Source organism: Nerophis lumbriciformis, linkage group LG01 (genome assembly GCF_033978685.3).
Source record: "Nerophis lumbriciformis linkage group LG01, RoL_Nlum_v2.1, whole genome shotgun sequence".
NCBI classification, from domain to species: domain Eukaryota; kingdom Metazoa; phylum Chordata; class Actinopteri; order Syngnathiformes; family Syngnathidae; genus Nerophis; species Nerophis lumbriciformis.
Window position 1 is genome coordinate 60327654 of NC_084548.2, and position 19913 is coordinate 60347566.

The window sequence follows — 19913 nt, forward strand, 5'->3', positions numbered from 1 at the left end:
GAAGGACACTATGTGGCAGAGAGAACCTTTGAAGCCATAGACATCTTATAAGTAGACGCAGCATTGACTGCTGTGACGGGAGAAATTCGGCTGCCATCTTGGAGTGGTGATGAGGACCCGGCAAGCAGCCTAAACTGACAGTTGACAGGTAGAAAACAAAGATGCCGGGCTGGTGTTCAGCGTTTTCCTGCTCAAATGAGCAGACTGTTGGAATTAGAAATCGGGGGATTACTTTTCACAAGTAAAATTTAACATTAACGTACTATTGGTTGTATTATGTGAAAAGAATATTACCACAGAGTTGAGAAGGAGCAAAGATCTTCAATAGTACTGAAATCGTAGCCGCTAGCAAACAAGGGTATGACCATAATAGAATTGCTTGTCAATGAAATTAATTAAATTTAAAAATATCATACTTGAATACCATTAATTAAATAAATGATGAATAATTTAATATGAATGTAAAACAAGATATCAATACAAAGTGTCAAGACAGAATAAACTCTCTGCTGCTGCAGCAACAGATATACAGTCTACGGGTCCCTAAGATGTATAGATATCTAATGTAATATCTAATATCTAATCTAATACCTAATCATATTGTTTCTTAAACTTAAAAATAGCTGGACGTTTTTTCCCCCTTTTCTGGGATTATATTGACAGTTTTGATCTCGGACGTCTGGTCATTTATAGCATATAAGAATATTATATTACTGTTAAGCAAACTGAATAATACAACATGTGTCCTTTATCATAGCGACACGTATGACAAAAAACCGCGTGAAAATCAGTGGTATTCAGTGAGGTACGATTAATTAAATGCGTTGACAGGTCATTGCTCCTGCCAAATGAATTGCACTGAGTGGAGCGGATCACCACTCCAAGATGGCGGCCGTGCGTCTCGTCAGCGCCAGTAGGCAGTAGCGGTCGATGCTACGTGTACTTATAAGATGTCTATGTTTGAAGCCATGGCTGCTTGTTTCTCTCGCGAGATCTGACGACAATGCGCGTGAACAACATAGGAAAAAGAAAAATGAAGATGGCGTCTGGCGCAGAATACGTTATTGTGGTTAATATTGTTCTGTTTTCTTCATCAGCACGTACATGTGCACATGTATGCTGTTTCTTTAAGTAAACATTGTTAATGTTTGTTTTTGTCGAATGCTTTAGTCTAAGCGCACTAAATCAATCAATGACGCTTTCCGTGCGCGCTTAGCTTGCTAGTTAGCTTAGCTCTGTAGCTGCTAACAAAGAGACGCGGAAGTGATCAACACATCGCTAAGTGTAAAGTGTTGTGATTGTGTGAAAATGTGTGAAAGAACAATAGCAGAGTACGAGGTGGACCTTTCTCCAACAAAAGAGGAGAACAAGAGACAACATCCACTAGCCGCTGTTATCAAGAAACTTAAAGTTGTGTTACACAGAACAGGTTTGTTTACTTCTTACTCTCACATGTTTACTAACTTTATATTTATTTATTAAATAGATTGTTCTTAGGAAGACGAATTTTATTGTGAGGATGGTGCACTGCTTTGTTTGTATATTGGTCATAAAATCAAGACAGTTTCAGACACACAACATTATGTTCCTCTCAGTTTGTAACAATGTGTATCAACATGTTTACGCAAAACTCACACAGACACCAAATATATTTTACATTATAATTAGTAAATTCTTAGTTATATGGCTAATTTCACTAATATCTGACCTACATGCATCAAGAAGTGAAAGTAAACATTTATTGTCAATCATCTTTCAATATGTAGTCAACACTTGATTTATTAAAAGAACAAAAAGGTGACTGACTTTCCTCCAGCGTGTCGTAGATGGTCTCCAAGTGAATGTGGGAGCTGTGCTCTAAAGAGGAACTGTTGATGGAGATACTTCATAAAAACACCACATAGTACACTTTTTGCCCAGCCATCAAAATCACTTAAACATTTTATGAATGTTTTTAAGGAGGGGGGCACATTGGGTTAAAAAAAAAATGTGGCTAGGACCTCGTGCACTGATTGACTAAAAGAGCACGCACTTGCCGGTTTGCGTTATCGATGGGAAAATAAATTTTTTGACAATATGTTTCTGAGATAGACTCCAGCACCCCCCGCGACCCTGAAAGAGACAAGCGGTAGAAAGTGGAGGGATAATTTTCCTCAGCGGCTAGGAGACCCCGAGAGTAGAAAATTGATTGATGGATGGGCTAGAAAGGACAGATTAAAAAGATAATTAAAAAAAATAAAACTGTTTTTTTTATTCGGGACTACCCACAGGCCGGATTTTGGACACTTGCGGGCCGTATCTGTATCCGTAGTTTGGGGACGTCTGGGTTAGGACTATACCATTACAAAGTTAAAGTTAGAGATAAGGCATGTAGTAGGTTGACATGTATACAGAAAAAAATGGTTACTCACTTTACACCTTTGGTTTTTTTAGGAATGTTTTGATCAATGCTGACCCGTCCTTAAAATAGCTTGTGGCTAGGACAAAATCAACTCTTTCCCGTGTTTTTATTGGATGTTTAGTTACACACATTTAACACAACACATATGAAAACACCAATCATCCCATTGTGTTTACAGTGTCAGTAAAGAACTACTTTTATAATCGTATTTACTTATTGACCCAACAGACCAGCAGCTCCCCTACATTAAAGAGGAAGAGCCACAGCCCCCACACATTAAAGAGGAAGAGGAAGAACCACAGTCTCCACATATTAAAGAGGAAGAGGAGGAAGTGTGGATCACTCAGGAGGGAGAGTGTCTTCTAGGGCGGGAGGAGGCTGATCTCACCAGGTTTCCACTGACTGTTGTCTCTGTGAAGACTGCAGACCATGAAGACAAACCACCTGAGTCCTCACACCTTCATCACAGTCCAAGTAAGCACAACATCCACATATCATCTAATACAATGTTTTTAACAGATGTTCATCCAGGGACCACAGTTATGGCTAAAGGTGGAGATATATTAGCTTTTTATCTCCACATTCAGGTAACATAAAAGATCAATGAACAATGCTGCTATAACAGAGCACCACATGTCAGAACTTCTAATACAGAGCTAAAAAAAAAAGCTAAATGTTTAGCAAAAATTGAGGCAGAATTAAACAATTAGTGATATAATTAACGATCAAACTCAGACACCTGATGACAGGTGGACGAAAAAACACTCTGCAGCGTCCCTTCTCTGTTTTAACCATTCTTTGTTGACGTGCACGGACACCGCGGTTACACAATAATTGTTTTGCAAGCTGATACCAATACCTTCCAGCTCCTCAAGATCGACACCGTTAACTTATTTATATCTAATAATTTTTAATGTCGATTTAAGTGTAGTTTGGGAACATCTGGAAGTAAGAAAAAGTCAAACAATAGTGGATATGGCCTTTTATTAATATCTCGATATTTTTAGGCCATGTCATGATACACGATATATATCTCAATATTTTGCCTTAGCTTTGAATTAACAGTTGATGCATATAATCACACCAGTATGATGATTCCATGTGTCTACATTAAAACATTCTTGTTTATACTGCATTAATATATGCTCATTTTAAACTTTCATGCAGAGAGGGAAATCACAACTAAGTCAATTTACCAAAACTGTATTTATTAAGCAGTGGCACAAACATTCATGTCATTTCAAAACAAAGTGCAAGATTGTCAGAGACATTTTAAAACAAGCTATGAGTGCACTTTTGTGCATAATGTCACTAAGATGACATATCAAAACAACACTAAATTAAAGGCCTACTGAAATGCGATTTTCTTATTTAAACGGGGATAGCAGGTCCTATGTGTCATACTTGATCATTTCGCGATATTGCCATATTTTTGCTGAAAAGATTTAGTAGAGAACATCGACGATAAAGTTCGCAACTTTTGGTCGCTGATAAAAAAGCCTTGCCTGTACCGGAAGTAGCAGACGAGTAGCGTGACGTCACAGGTTGTGGAGCTCCTCACATCCGCACATTGTTTACAATCATGGCCACCAGCAGCGAGAGCCATTCGGACCGAGAAAGCGACGATTTCCCCATTAATTTGAGCGAGGATGAAAGATTCGTGGATGAGGAAAGTGAGAGTGAAGGACTAGAGGGCAGTCGGAGCGATTCAGATAGGGAAGATGCTGTGAGAGGCAAGTGGGACCTGATATTCAGCTGGGAATGACTCAAACAGTAAATAAACACAAGACATATATATACTCTTATTAGCCACAACACAACCAGGCTTATATTTAATATGCCACAAATGAATCCCGCATAACAAACACCTCCCCCCTCCCGTCCATATAACCCGCCAATACAACTCAAACACCTGCACATCACACTCAATCCCACAGCCCAAAGTACCGTTCACCTCCCCAAAGTTCATACAGCACATATATTTCCCCAAAGTCCCCAAAGTTACGTACGTGACATGCACATAGCGGCACGCACGTACGGGCAAGCGATCAAGTGTTTGGAAGCCGCAGCTGCATGCGTACTCACGGTACCGTGTCTGCGTATCCAACTCAAAGTCCTCCTGGTAAGAGTCTCTGTTGTCCCAGTTCTCCACAGGCCAATGATAAAGCTTAACTGTCATCTTTCGGGAATGTAAACAATGAAACACCGGCCGTGTTTGTGTTGCTGAAGTCGGCCGCAATACACCGCTTCCCACCTACAGCTTTCTTCTTTGCTGTCTCCATTGTTCATTGAACAAATTGCAAAAGATTCACCAACACAGATGTCCAGAATACTGTGGAATTTTGCGATGAAAACAGATGACTTAATAGCTGGCCACCATGCTGTCTCAAAATGTCCTCTACAATCCGTGACGTCACGCGCTGATGTCATCATACCGAGACGTTTTCAGCAGGATATGTCGCGCGGGATTTAAAATTGCACTTTAGTAAGCTAACCCGGCCGTATTGGCATGTGTTGCAAAGTCAAGATTTCATCATTGATATATAAACTATCAGACTGCGTGGTCGGTAGTAGTGGGTTTCAGTAGGCCTTTAAAGTGCACTTTTTGTACAGAATGCCACTACAATAGTTTAAAACAAATAAAGTGCACTTTTGTGCATGATGTCACATAACATATTTCAAAAACTCAATTAAAAATGAGCTGCATAATAGGAAATCAAATAGTGTATGTTACTAGGTTACTGCGGACGTCATCTCATTCTGTTGTTGACTATTTTTTTCATACGGTGTTGATCTGGAAATGATTGGTGTGGCACCGGTCGGAGATGTTGACATGCAGAGTTTCAAGCACTCCTTATTCTCTCGCGGGTGACTTTTCAAATGATGCTACAAATTAGCAGTAATGCTACTTTTTGTAGAACGCTTTTTCCGCATAGTTGACATATTACGGTTGTCTGTTCAACATATTTCCGCTTGAAGCCAAACCACCGCCAGACGATGGACCCCGTGCTCTTTTGCTTGGGAATTAATTATTCTTCCTTCATTTGTTACCAGATCCGCACCTTCTATCTCTCTTATTACCACTCGCACCGTACCGCTAGCATCACAGCTAACTTTACCCATGTCGCTACCTCTCTGCTCCGCGGGAGCGTGTGACGTTGCACGCGCAAGAGTATGTGACGTATGTAAGAAGGTGCGCTTGTTTTATTTCTCTTTGAGAAGGAGAGACAAGAAAGAGTGAGAAACGCCTGTAGTGTAATGCCCGCAGCTAAAAGCAACTGTGTGAGAACGTGTACTCGAATATCACGATATAGTCATTTTCTATATTGCACAGAGACAGACCCGCGATATATCGAGTATATGTGTGTGTGTGTGTGTGTATATATATATATATATATATATATATATATATATATATATGTATGTATGTATGTATGTATGTATGTATGTATGTATGTGTATATATATATATATATATATAAACCCCGTTTCCATATGAGAGAAATTGTGTTAGATGTAAATATAAACGGAATACAATTATTTGCAAATCATTTTCAACCCATATTCAGTTAAATATGCTACAAAGACAACATATTTGATGTTCAAACTGATACGTTGTTTTTTTTTGCAAATAATCATTCACTTTAGAATTTGATGCCAGCAGCACGTGACAAAGAAGTTGGGAAAGGTGGCAATAAATACTGATAAAGTTGAGGAATGCTCATCAAACACTTATTTGGAACATCACACAGGTGAACAGGCTAATTGGGAACAGGTGGGTGCCATGATTGGGTATAAAAGTAGATTCCATGAAATGCTCAGTCATTCACAAACAAGGATGGGGCGAGGGTCACCACTTTGTCAACAAATGCGTGAGCAAATTGTTGAACAGTTTAAGAAAAACCTTTCTCAACCAGCTATTGCAAGGAATTTAGGGATTTCACAATCTAAGGTCCGTAATATCATCAAAGGGTTCAGAGAATCTGGAGAAATCACTGCACGTAAGCAGCTAAGCCCGTGATCTTCGATCCCTCAGGCGGTACTGCATCAAAAAACGACATCAGTGTGTAAAGGATATCACCACATGGGCTCAGGAACACTTCAGAAGACCACTGTCAGTAACTACAGTTTGTCGCTACATCTTAAGTGCAAGTTAAAACTCTACGATGCAAAGCCCAAAGCCATTTATCAACAACACCCAGAAACGCCGCCGGCTTCGCTGGGCCCGAGTTCATCTAAGATGGACTAATGCAAAGTGGAAAAGTGTTCTGTGGTCTGACGAGTCCACATTTCAATTTGTTTTTGGAAACTGGACGTTGTGTCCTCTGGAACAAAGAGGAAAAGAGCCATCCAGATTTTTCTAGGCGCAAAGTTCAAAAGCCAGCATCTGTGATGGTGTGGGGGTGTATTAGTGCCCAAGGCATGGGGAACTTACACATCTGTGAAGGCACCATTAATGCTGAAAGGTACATACAGGTTTTGGAGCAATATATGTTGCCATCCAAGCAACGTTATCATGGACGCCCCTGCTTATTTCAGCAAGACAATGCCAAGCCACGAGTTCCAACAGTGTGACTTCATAGTAAAAGAGTGCGGGTACTCGACTGGCCTGCCTGTAGTCCAGACTTGTCTCCCATTGAAAATGTGTGGCGCATTATGAAGCACGGAGACCCTAGACTGGTGAACAACTTATGCTGTACATCAAGCAAGAATGGGAAAGAATTCCACCTGGAAAGCTTAAAAAATTGGTCTCCTCAGTTCTCAAACATTTACTGAGTATTGTTAAAAGGAAAGGCCATGTAACGCAGTGGTAAAATGCCCTTGTGCCAACTTTTTTGCAATGTGTTGCTGCCATTAAATACTAAGTTAATGATTATTTGCAAAACAAAATGTAGTTTCTCAGTTAGAACATTAAATATATTGTCTTTGCAGTGTATTCAATTGAATATAAGTTGAAAAGGATTTGCAAATAATTGTATTCTGTTTTTATTTACAAATTACACAATGTGCCAACTTCACTGGTTATGGGTTTTGTATGTCCCTCTTACTGTAAGTTTTCCTTTTTTGCTTTTTGTTTCTTATGAAAAGTTATGTTGTTTGTTTTGACTGTCCTTTCTGTTTCTCCTACATTTGATTTCTTATAGGATTTGCACGGGATTTCATAATTAATTTTTTGTCCTGTACCATTTTGTCTTTTGGGTGTAGGAGCAGCTGTCTTGCTTGTATGTAAGGCTTTACTGCTGAGTTAATTTTGTGTCTTTGCATGATGTGTAATGCTTCTGTGACTCCCTGGTGTACAGTGTGGTTATGACATATTGAATGTCAATCTGGAAACTGATGAGATTATCAGAGACATTATTAGAAAAAATGTTGATTTAACTGAGCAAAGTTGGACTTTTTTAAAGCATGATTTTGTCTATTTGTGTCCAGACATCTGTGGAGAACATTCTCTCCCTGAGCAGCAAGAGTGGACCTTCACGGAGGCGCCACAACCACCCCACATTGAAGACGAGGAGCCATACCCCCCACATATTAAAGAGGAGAAGGACCCACAGTCCCCTCTGTTTAAAGGAAACAAGGCACCACAGTCCCCCCGAATTAAAAGGGAAGAGGAACAGCCCCCCGAATATATAGAGGAAGAGAAGCAACAGCATTCTCACTTTAAAACAGAAGAAGAAGAGCCACAGTCAACCCAAATTAAAGAGGAAGAGTCACAGTCCCCTGACATTGAGAAAGTTGAAGCGCCAGAGTCCCCCCAAATTAAAGAGGAAGGTGAGGAGCCACAGCTTCCTCCATTTGTAGAGGAAGAGCAACAGCTCCCTCACTTTAAAACAGAAGAAGAGGAGCCACAGTCCACCCAAATTAAAGAGGAAGAGTCACAGTCCCCTGACATTGAGGAAGTTGACGTGCTGAAGTGCCCCCAAATTAAAGAGGATGATGAGGAGCCACAGCCTCCTCAATTTGTAGAGGAAGAGCAACATTCCCCTCACTATAAAACAGAAGAGCCACAGCCCACCCAAATTAAGGATGAGTCACAATCCCCTGACATTGAGAAAGATGGGGCGCCACAGCCCTCTGCGTTAAACAGGAAGAGGTGCCACAGCCCCCACACATTAATAAAGAAGAGAATGAGCCACAGCACCAGCATATTAAAGAGGAAGAGGAGGAGCCACATAAGTGAAAGTGAGGAGAAGAGAGAGGCGGAGCCTCCTAGCAGCAGCTCAACTCAACACATGACAACAGAAGCTGATGGAGACCACTGTGGAGGATCACAAGCAGACAAGATCTTAGCTCCACTATCAGATAGTGACGACACAACGTCTCACTCTCCTGACACTGATGATGAAGACTCTAAAGATGATAAGACATGTCACACTGACAACACACGCTTTAAATGTTCTCACTGTGACAAAACTTTTAATTACCGTGGTAATCTGAAAGTACATATGAGAAGACACACTGGAGAAAAACCCTTTTCATGCCCAGAATGTGGTAAATGTTTTGTGGGTAAAAGCGATCTGAAAAGACACACAATAATGCACACTGGAGAAAAAAATATTTCCTGTTCAGTCTGTGGTAAAAGTTTTGCACAAAATAGTCATCTGAAAAGACATACAATAATCCACACTGGAGAAAAAACCTTTTCCTGTTCAGTCTGTGGGAAAGGTTTTTTAAAAGATAGTTATCTGAAGATACATACAATAATCCACACTGGAGAAAAACCCTTTTTCTGTTCAGTCTGTGGTAAAAGTTTTGCACGAAATAATACCCTGAAAATGCACAAAAGATTGCACACTGGAGAAAAATCATTTTCCTGTTCAGTCTGTGGTAAAGGTTTTGCAGGAAAAGGTGTTCTGAAAAAACACACAAGAATCCACACTGGAGAAAAACCTTTTTCCTGCACAGAATGTGGTAGGAATTTTGCTGAAAAGGGTGAACTGAAAAGACACACAAGAATCCACACTGGAGAAAAACCTTTTATCTGTTCAGTCTGTGGTAAAGGTTTTGCACAAGCTAATAGTCTGAAAATACATACAAGAATGCACACTGGGGAAAAACCCTTTTCTTGTTCAGTCTGTGGTAAAGGATTTCTACTAAATAGTGGTCTGAAATTACATACAAGAATCCACACTGGTGAAAAACCTTTTTCCTGTTCAGTCTGTGGTAAAGGTTTTGCAAACAATAGTTATCTGAAAAGACATATACAAATGCACACTGGAGAAAACCCCTTTTCCTGTTCAGTCTGTGGCAAAGGTTTTGCGGGAAAAAGTGAACTGAAAATACACACGAGAATGCACACTGGTGAAAAACCCTTTTCCTGTTCAGTCTGTGGTAAAGGTTTTGCACAAAATAGTCATCTGAAAATACACACAAGAAGTCACACTGGAGAAAAACTATTTTCCTGTTCAGTCTGTGGTAAAGGTTTTACAGGGAAAAGTTATCTGAAAATACACACAAGAATGCACACTGGTGAAAAACCCTTTTCCTGTTCAATCTGTTTTAAAAGTTTTGCACAACAAACAAATCTGAAAAATCACACAAGAGTGCACACTGTATAAAAAACATTTTCCTGTCCAGTCTGTAGTAAAGGTTTTATACAAAGTAAGACTCTTAAAGTACACTGGAGACGAACCATTCACCTAGGAGGCATTATTGATCATGCAGAGCAGAAAGCACACTGGTGAAAATCCTTTTATCAGCTCAGTCGGCTTTAAAGGTTTCATAGACCGTCTAACTTTGAAAAGACACACACTCAAGAGAAACCATTTAGTTGCAGTGTGTGTGTGATGAAATATTCCCCAAAGTAGCAGTGTAAGACACACAAGAGTGCGGGTGAGAACAGCAGCAGCAAATGAAGACGCAGGATGTTTTGTCATTGTTCTGTGTGTTACAAGCTTGACAAATTGCTTCTAACTTTAATGTTCCATCATATTTACCCTTGCATGCTAAGAGCATTTTTTAACTGTTAGCGATCTATAGCGTTCATTTTTGTTTGGTAACTGACAGACCATGAGAGATTATAATCACACTTCAACATCTCTAACATGTAAATGCTGCCTCTTTCCTAGATCAGCATTGTAAATGTAAATATGTTCTTAACTGTTTTACCCTGGATAAATAAATGTTAAATAAATACATGTAAACTAGGAAGTAAATGTTTTTATACTACATTACCCAGAAAGGTTAGTGCTGTAGACAAGAACAGGAAGTAGGTTTAAGTTATGTTGGAGGACATTTGTGCCGTTTCATCAATAAAAAGTTGGTATATTGTTACATGTTGTTGTTCCTGCTTTGTCTACACAAGAAACACATTTGGATAGGACAGCTGCTTGAGCGTCGCTCTGAGACAAATTTGATTGGCCAAAATGTGGGAGAAGTAGCAAGGTCACGCACAATTTGTTTGAATTTCAGTGAATTGGCGAAATCGAGACAGTGCAAAATCCCAGAGGGACTGAATGATGAACTCATTGACCTGAGACCGAAGCGGGATTGGAAAATGTAATTTGTTGCTGGTGCCAGCAGGGCTCTCAGTATGACAAACCATCTCCCTAATGATGAACAATGTAAATACATTTTTAACTGCCCACGGCACATTTAAAAAACAATATTAATAAAGGGCTGTCAAAATTAATGAGTTAATTTGTGTGATTAATCACAAAAAATGATGGCATTATTCATGAAGACAGTTAAATCATGCAATTTATTTTGAGCGTACAAACTCCTTTACCTTACGCGCTCTGCGGTCAGTCATCAGATCAATAATACGTCAGTACAAAATGAGTGAGGAGACCCGACTGGTGGTCTCGCTGGCAAATGTCACTCCTAATTACATCCTGAAAAAACTTTAGATAAAACTAAATATATCAATAATACATCCTGAAAGCACTTTAGATAAAGCTATTACTACCTTTTGTGCAAATAAGTGACACTTATTCAAGTAAAATGTTTAAAAACATTCCTGGATGTCATTCCGACAATAAAATTACATTTGTCTACAAATCATTTAATCATGCAAGGGATTTTTCACCTGTGTTTAATCATGAATTATCCAAACTTCAAAATATGATTAATCTGATTTAAATAATAATCATTTGACAGCCCTAAAATGTTGACAATAATAACACAAAGCTGTCATTGTCAAAAAAATTATAGAAACTTGTAAATATACTTTTAATCATTCAAGCGTTGCAAGTAAAAAATAATATACAGGTGTGTATTGATATATTACTTATTTTTTACACTTGTATAACTGGGACCCTTTTGGATCCTCGAGAACTGTCAATGCTCAACAATTAATAATGAATAATGAATAATAATGAATCAATGTTGTTATGAATTACTGACCTATTTAAGACTCAAAAACATCACATCAAATATGACACTTTTTTGTGGGCTGGCGTACTTGGCTTCATACTCGTTTTATTGTCGTGTTGGTTGGCTTGTCGGGTGTAGGCCTGGGCCTGCCCTTACGCCCTGCCACGCCGTCCTTTACGCCAGGTGTCGTGCCGTCGTCTGGGGCGGGCTTGTCAGGGGTTGTCCCTTGTTGGCGGGGGTGTGCGGCCAGACCTGTGGGGCTTGGGGGAGGTGATCGGCTGGTTCTCAGTGGGCAGTGGGTGCCGGGGCTTGATCGCTGTCCCGCCGGCCTGTGTATGGATTTGTTGGTGTGTGTATGTGTGTGTGTGTGTGTGTGTGTGTGTGTGTGTGTGTGTGTGTGTGTGTGTGTGTGTGTGTGTGTGTGTGTGTGTGTGTGTGTGTGTGTGGATGGATGGATGGATGGATGTAGGTATGTAAATGTGTGTATGTATGTGTATGTCTGTATATGGGTGTGCATGTATGGGTATATGTATGTATGTATGTTTGTATATATGTTTATGTATGTATATGTGTGTATATGTACAAATATTTATATATATTTTTATATATATATATAAATGGTAAATGGGTTATACTTGTATAGCGTGTTTTCTACCTTCAAGGTACTCAAAGCGCTTTAACACTATTTCCACATTCACCCATTCACACACTGATGGCGGGAGCTGCCATGCAAGGCGCTAACCACGACCCATCAGGAGCAAGGGTGAAGTGTCTTGCTCAAGGACACAACGGACGTGACGAGATTGGTAGTAGGTGGGGATTGAACCAGGAACCCTCAGGTTGCTGGCACGGCCACTCTCCCAACCGTGCCACGCCACAGTTTATATATATATATATATATATATATATATATACACACATATATATATATATACACACACACATATGTGGTTATGTATATGGTTGTATATATGTGAATATGTATATATGTGTATGTGTGGGGCCCTGTGACGTGTCCAGGGTGTACCCCGCCTACCGCCCGAATGCAGCTAAGATAGGCTCCAGCGACCCCCCCGCGACCCCAAAATGGACAAGCGGTAGAAAATGGATGGATAGGTGTATGTATGTATATATATATATATATATATATATATATATATATATATATATATGTATGTATGTGTGGGAAAAAAATCACAAGACTACTTCATCTCTACAGGCCTGTTTCATGAGGGGTTCCCTCAATCATCAGGAGATTTTAATAGAAGCATTCACACACCATGGTTTATATAGGGCACAGAACGGGTAGGTACAGGCAGGCGCGTGGTGAATAGCCTGCGGAATACTACAGAACTCAGCAAACATATTTGGAACCTCAAAGACAATAATGTTGAATATTCAATAACATGGCAAATTCTTGCATCCAGCACACCTTACAACAGTGGTAATAAAAGATGCAACCTATGCTTAAAAGAGAAACTGTTTATTATATACTGCCCAGACCTGTCATCCCTCAACAAGCGCAGCGAAATTGTATCAGCATGCCGTCACAGACGGAAACACCTCCTAGGTAACACATGAGCCAATCACCACGCGCCTGCCTGTACCTACCCGTTCTGTGCCCTATATAAACCATGGTATGTGAATGCTTCTATTAAAATCTCCTGATGATTGAGGGAACCCCTCATGAAACAGGCCTGTAGAATTGAAGTAGTCTTGTGATTTTTTCCCACACATACATATTGCGCTCTACCACGGTATCGAACACTATTTTTTGGATAATCTAATTAAGATATATATATATATATATATATATATATATATATATATATATATATATATATATATATATATATATATATATATATATATATATATATATATATATCAGAAGTGTGGACTCGAGTCACATGACTTGGACGGAGTCAGACTCGAGTCATGAATTTGATGACTTTAGACTCTACTTGACAAAATGTAAAGAGACTTGCAACTCGACTTGGACTTTAACATCAATGACTTGTGACTTCACTTGGACTTGAGCCTTTTGACTTGACATGACTTGCCACTTTCCCCAAAATCCAAAGCTTAAAAAGTTATTTGGGAGCGCTCCGTATTTTTCATTTTCTTCGTCTGTGTCGATCAGCGTGTTGTTCCTGTCAGCTGGTGTGCTCTCAGTACAACAGCCAATCAAATTAGATCTACGTTGTTTTCATCACACAGCATTCATCCAATCAAATTGCAGGACAACCAATGAACAAGAGTTGTCAAACAACGTGCCAGTGAGAAACAATTATGTTAAAGTTGGTTTCGTTCGGGTATAAAAACTACGACTTGAAAAACGAATTGCCGTATGCAAATCACGCAGTTCGAATATTACAGACGGAGACGCAACAACTGCCAACTTCGTTCGACATTTGAAGTTGCACAAAGAAGGGTAAGTTTTGAATGTAAGATAACGTTTATTGGCTAAGTAACGTGACTTTTATTTGCTGTGTAGTTAAATCAGTGAGGCTGCAAACTCACTGCTAACGTTATAACCATAGACATCTTATAAGTAGACGCAGCATAGAGCGCTACTGTCTACTGGCGCAGACGAGACGCGTGGCCGCCATCTTGGAGTGGTGATCCGCTCCACTCAGTGCAATTCATTTGGCGGGAGTAATGAATTGTCAGCGCATTTAATTCATTTTACCTCACTGAATACCACTGATTTTCACCCCCTTTTTTGTCATACGTGTAGTTATGATAACAGACACATGTTTTGGTGTGTTTTATTATTCATAGTTTACTTAACAGTAATATAATATTCTTATACGCTATAAGTGACCAGACGTTCGAGATCAAAACTGGGAATATAATCCCAGAGAAGGGGGAAAAAACGGTAAGCTATTTTTAAGTTGAAGAAACAATATGATTAGTTTATATATACATGCGTATATCCTACATAAACAATGTATGAATACATTAGATATCTATATATCTTAGGGACCTACCCAGCTAACACGGAACGTTTCAGTAACCTTCCTGTGTAGTTCCCATTTGGTTTCGTCCAGAGGGAACGTTCGGGGAATGTTCTGAGAATGTTTGCAATAACGTTGACAAATAACCTGAACATAACATTGGTTTGCATGTTCTACGAACGTTCCGGGAATGTTCTGAGAATGTTTGCAATAAAGTTGACAAATAACCTGAACATAACATTGGTTTGCATGTTCTACGAACGTTCCGGGAAGACGTGATAGAAGATGGACGACTACTGCTATGCTAATGGCGACGTCCGCTAAAAGAGAACATGAAAGAGAATCAGCGCCACCAACGGAGAACAATCTGAAAAGCGAAGATGAAGGTGAGTGTGTTGCGTTCCCTCATTTGAAAGTTGTTTGAATTCCAAGCCCTAAAAATAGAAATTAGCCGACTTTGTTGAACAATGTAAACAAAGAACCTCGATCCAAAATGTCGGAAATGTCTGTTAGAAGTTAGTAGCAGTAGTAAACAGTAGTATGCATGTCATGCGCATCATTAAACCCAATAGATACTAACTTCAGTGGAAAGTGTATGCACCCATATTGACAGCATGCTCACTTAACAAATTACAACTGAAGTTGTTTAATTAACACTGAACATTTTGTTATGTTTTCAGATGGTTGTGTACGTTGTGGTGGAGTTTTTGGGAGAACACACAGTTAGTGCTGTACCGGAGATTTGGACTGCAGAGGATGAAGAGGTATGCATAAATAACTGTTAAAGGTGTTTTCATCATTTGTCATAGATTTCTGGTCAATTAGCGTGCTAGATTTAATTGATTATGTATGGGAGTTTGATGCACTTTTTGACAGTGCCGAATGTTTTTGCTTCACAGGGACTGTTCTGCTACTGGCCATCAACCAACGTTTCAACAAGAATCAAGCGAGGCGAGATGCCGGACAAGGAGTTGTGGGGCAAGATTGGAATCAGAATCTTCCCTCATTCCTTCACCGGTAAGAGCAAACTGGTCACAGCAAACCAAATAATGTTACCTGGCACTGTGAAAATTTCGATTAATCTCTTGAATACATGTACACTAGTCTTGTTATGACAATTTATTTGCTATATTCTATACATTTCTCTGTTATAGAGTGCTATGAGAAGGCCTTGCGGTATGCAAAACAGACAGAGTTTTCTTCCAACATAGAGTCGGAGCAAGAAGACCCCAAAGGTAAAAGAAAGCGCTGGACACCTGAGCGCTACCGAGAGACTGAAGCTGAAGACATGGATGGTGATGGTTCGTACCAAGTTGTTCCGATTTCTGAATCATGATTGTGATGAAGTAGGTTTTCAGACCACCAAGCAATTGAGGACATTTTTTCCATTCACCTGTTTCAGACGAAAATGATGAGTCACCCGAAAAGAGACCTAAACATGATGAGCTACAGAACTATGTGGTACCTTTGCCCAACGCACCAGTATATGCAGGGCGCCCCAAAGATCCGCACTCAAGACGCCGCTCGCTGACTCCAAGCAGCACCCACACCCCTTCATCCAACAACCAACGCTCAAGACGCCGTGCTCGCTGAGTCCTCTGAGTCCAAGCAAGACCCACACCCCTTCATCCAAGGACCAACGCTCAAGATGCCGCTCGCTGAGTGCGCTGAGTCCAAGCAAGACCCACACCCCTTCGTCCAAGAACCAATGCTCAAGACGCCGCTCGCTGAGTCCAAGCAAGACCCACACCCCTTCGTCCAAGGATCAACGAAGACGCCGCTCGCCAACTCCAAGCAGGACCATCACCCCTTCATCCAAGGACCAACGCTCAAGACGCCGCTCGCTGAGTGCGCTGAGTCCAAGCAAGACCCACACCCCTTCGTCCAAGAACCAATGCTCAAGACACCGCTCGCTGAGTCCGCTCAGTCCAAGCAGGACCCACACCCCTTCGTCCAAGGGCCAACGCTCAAGACGCCGCTCGCCGACTCCAAGCACCTCACAGGCTTCTGGGTCTGGGTCAAGAAGACATGCTCATGCCAATGAAGGTTTGTCCATTCATAATAATGATGAGGGGCGTGCAAGGAAAACAATCTGTGTGCTATCCTAAAACATGTGTAATGAATCAAATATCACCCACTAATTGATGTGTAGTTTCTTTTTTGCCAATACGGGAGTCGCAACAAGTTGCACAGCAACATATTTTACCTTTATGGAGAATTTTGATTTGTATTATTGCAGAAGTCCAGTCCAACATAAACCTACAAACCATTTTGAGCAACCAAGACGAGATCCTGCGGCTACTGAGAGGTATTTCTGCAAAATCCACTGGGGGCGAACCAGTTGACGTTCGTGATCTAATCCCAGAGAAAGTCACAACAGTGGAACAACTCAATCTACTCTGTGAAAAACTGCAGGCAGATGAAGACTTTCAGCGGAAACTGGTACATAATTATAGCCATTACAATCATGTACCATTGTTTATTTATAAAAGGAATATTTAAACGTTAACGACTTAATGGGGCCATGTTTTTAATGGCCCCATATTTTCCACAGTCCTTTTATACATCTAATACACTCCTAAATGTATGATTTGCGTAAATAAGCAGAATAAAGAGATGAAGTAATTAAAGTTTAATATAGAGATACTTAATGTATGCTCTAATTTTAATATTTTTGTTTTGGTCTCTTGTTTTTTTGCAGATCAAAGCCCTCAGTGCCATTGGTGGAGCCAACTTTGTGGATGGGGTGAGGGCGATCGTCAAGAACATTGGACAGAACAAGCTCTGGGAAAACTACAGCCTAAAAGGGAAGAAGGGCAAACTGCCATTGAAAGACCTCTCCATATGCAGGGTCATAGTCAGTAAGTTACACTTTACTTTTTTAAAACTGTGTTGAATACAGCATGCCAGTAAAATAATGAAAACAAACTGTGGAATGGCCCAAATTCCCCTGCATTCAAAGTTGAGGTTTTCTTAGCAAGAGTTTACACGAAAAAAATGCATACTCCACTCAAGTAAATCTTTTGTTTAATCATGTTTAACTCTGGTTGTTATTGCATACATTATTTCAGAAGCATGCCAGATGACATTCAAGTCTGTCAAAACCCAAGAGGTCCATGACGAGCTAACGGAGGTGCTGAAGTATGCCCCCCACAGGCGCGGAGGATCCAAGCACAAGGTAAATATTTAAAACAAAAGACATGGACCATATAAATAATTTCATCCTGATGTATTATCTTCTTTGCATAGCCAGATCAAGAGGAGCCAGATGAGGTGGTTCGGGCATCTGGTCAGGATGCCACTCGATCGCCTCCCTCGGGAGGTGTTTCGGGCACGTCCGACCGGTAGGAGGCCACGGGGAAGACCCAGGACACGTTGGGAAGACTATGTCTCCCGGCTGGCCTGGGAACGCCTCGGGATCCCCCGGGAGGAGCTGGACGAAGTGGCTGGGGAGAGGGAAGTCTTCCCTGCTTAGGCTGCTGCCCCCGCGACCCGACCTCGGATAAGCGGAAGAAGATGGATGGATGGATGGCATAGCCAGATTTGTCAATACAAGTTGTCTTAATTGCTGCTTCTAATAACATCTTGCGACATTATTATAAAAATCTCCCATTCATTTCTGTTATTGCAGGCTGGCAAAAGGAAGCGAGACGAGAATGATCATGCGTGAAATTTCGAATGGCACTCGCCTAGCTAGATCAAGTTTAATTATGGACTAATACACCAAATTATAGCTTTATCTGTTTACGCTGTATCAACATTTACTGTCTTCAGTTAAATAAAGTCATTCAAATTGCTACACTCGTTTTCTTTGTTGTTTTATTATGCCCAAAGCCTGCATGAATTGAAAGGAATGTCCCCGAGTAATGTTCTTGGACTGTTCTTTTTATGTTATTTTCTAACGTTCAAGAATCACGTTCTGGTAACCAAACAAAAACTCCACAAACGAACGTTCCCACAACGTTCCAATTTAACGTTCTCCAAACTAAACCACAACGTTCTCCTAACGTTCTCCAAATGTGCAGTTGTTAGCTGGGTATAGACTGTATCTCTGTTGCTTCAGCAGCAGAGAGTTTATTCTGTCTTGACACTTTGTATTGATATTTTCTATTACATTCTTCCCTTAAATTATAATGTTTGCAGTGATTGTTTTATATGTATTTTTTTATGTAAGTTGCTTTGGATAAAAGCGTCTGCCAAATACTTAAAAATATATAAACACCTGAAAGTCTTCATATCAGCTAAAACCACCAATCTGTTTCACTGGATTCAGAATAAAACCAAATTCTGTTTTACCCAACAATGTTAGTATTTGAATATTGTTACTTGAAGACTTATTCCTGGTTACAATTATACTGTTAAGAAAGTATTGTCTTATACTTTGCCTAAAATGAGAATGCATCATAATCAGTGGCGGCTGGTGAATTTTGTTTTAGGTGGGGCTGAAAGTTTGTAAACCAAACCCCTGTAGGGCGTCATCCTCCCCCAGAAGATTTCTTTGTGATTTTCACATACAAATATTGAAGATCTTTGCTCCTTCTCAACTCTGTGCTAATATTATTTTCACAAAATACAACCAATAGTACATTAATGTTAAATCTTACTTGTGAAAAGTAATCCCCCGATTCCTATTTTCAACAGTCCGCTCATTTGAGCAGGAAAACGCTGAACACCATCTTTGTTTTCTACCTGTCAACTGTCAATTTAGGCTGCTCGCCGGCTCCTCATCACCACTTCAAGATGGCGGCCAAATTGCTCACGTCACAACAACCAATGCTGCGTCTACTTATAAGATGTCTATGGTTATAACGTCATTGCAAACACGGCAATCTGTTGCGTCCACTGCAGTTTGCTACCTTATTCATACTTTTTGTCAAGTGATTTTTTTTAAGCAGGGTTGCATGAGGTACCTACACATAACTTTACGTTAGTCAATGTATCACACACAGTAACGTAACGTTAGTCAATGTATCACACACAGTAACGTAACGTTAGTCAATGTATCACACACAGTAACATTACGTTAGTCAATGTATCACACACAGTAACGTAACGTTAGACGGCAGTCAGCAGCACCGCGTATTTTAGCCACCTACAAAAAGACAAACATAGTCAAATAAAGGTCAGTTAAAATGTATACTATATTAAGAATATGTGTACATATTGCATAGAGCCCTGACATCTAAAAAGTACAACTCTGTTCATTGTTATGTTCATATATTTGTTATGTTTTCCAT

General features: G+C 40.1%; 1 protein-coding gene across 1 annotated transcript; it reads left to right on the plus strand.

Moving 5' to 3' along the window:
• The first annotated feature begins 993 nt into the window (after nucleotides 1-993).
• LOC133612370 (uncharacterized) lies at nucleotides 994-10675 on the plus strand. Its single transcript, XM_072914133.1, has 3 exons — nucleotides 994-1429; nucleotides 2630-2875; nucleotides 7832-10675. The coding sequence occupies exons 1-3, from the start codon at nucleotides 1309-1311 to the stop codon at nucleotides 9958-9960; spliced, it is 2496 nt and encodes an 831-aa protein (XP_072770234.1). The 5' UTR covers nucleotides 994-1308; the 3' UTR covers nucleotides 9961-10675.
• The last annotated feature ends 9238 nt before the right edge of the window (nucleotides 10676-19913 follow it).

Coding starts and splice junctions, on each gene's coding strand:
- LOC133612370 (XM_072914133.1), top strand. CDS start 1,309: ATGTGTGAAAGAACAATAGCAGAGTACGAGGTGGACCTTTCTCCAACA. Junction 1,430..2,629: donor AGTTGTGTTACACAGAACAG/GTTTGTTTACTT, acceptor TTGACCCAACAG/ACCAGCAGCTCCCCTACATT. Junction 2,876..7,831: donor ACACCTTCATCACAGTCCAA/GTAAGCACAACA, acceptor ATTTGTGTCCAG/ACATCTGTGGAGAACATTCT.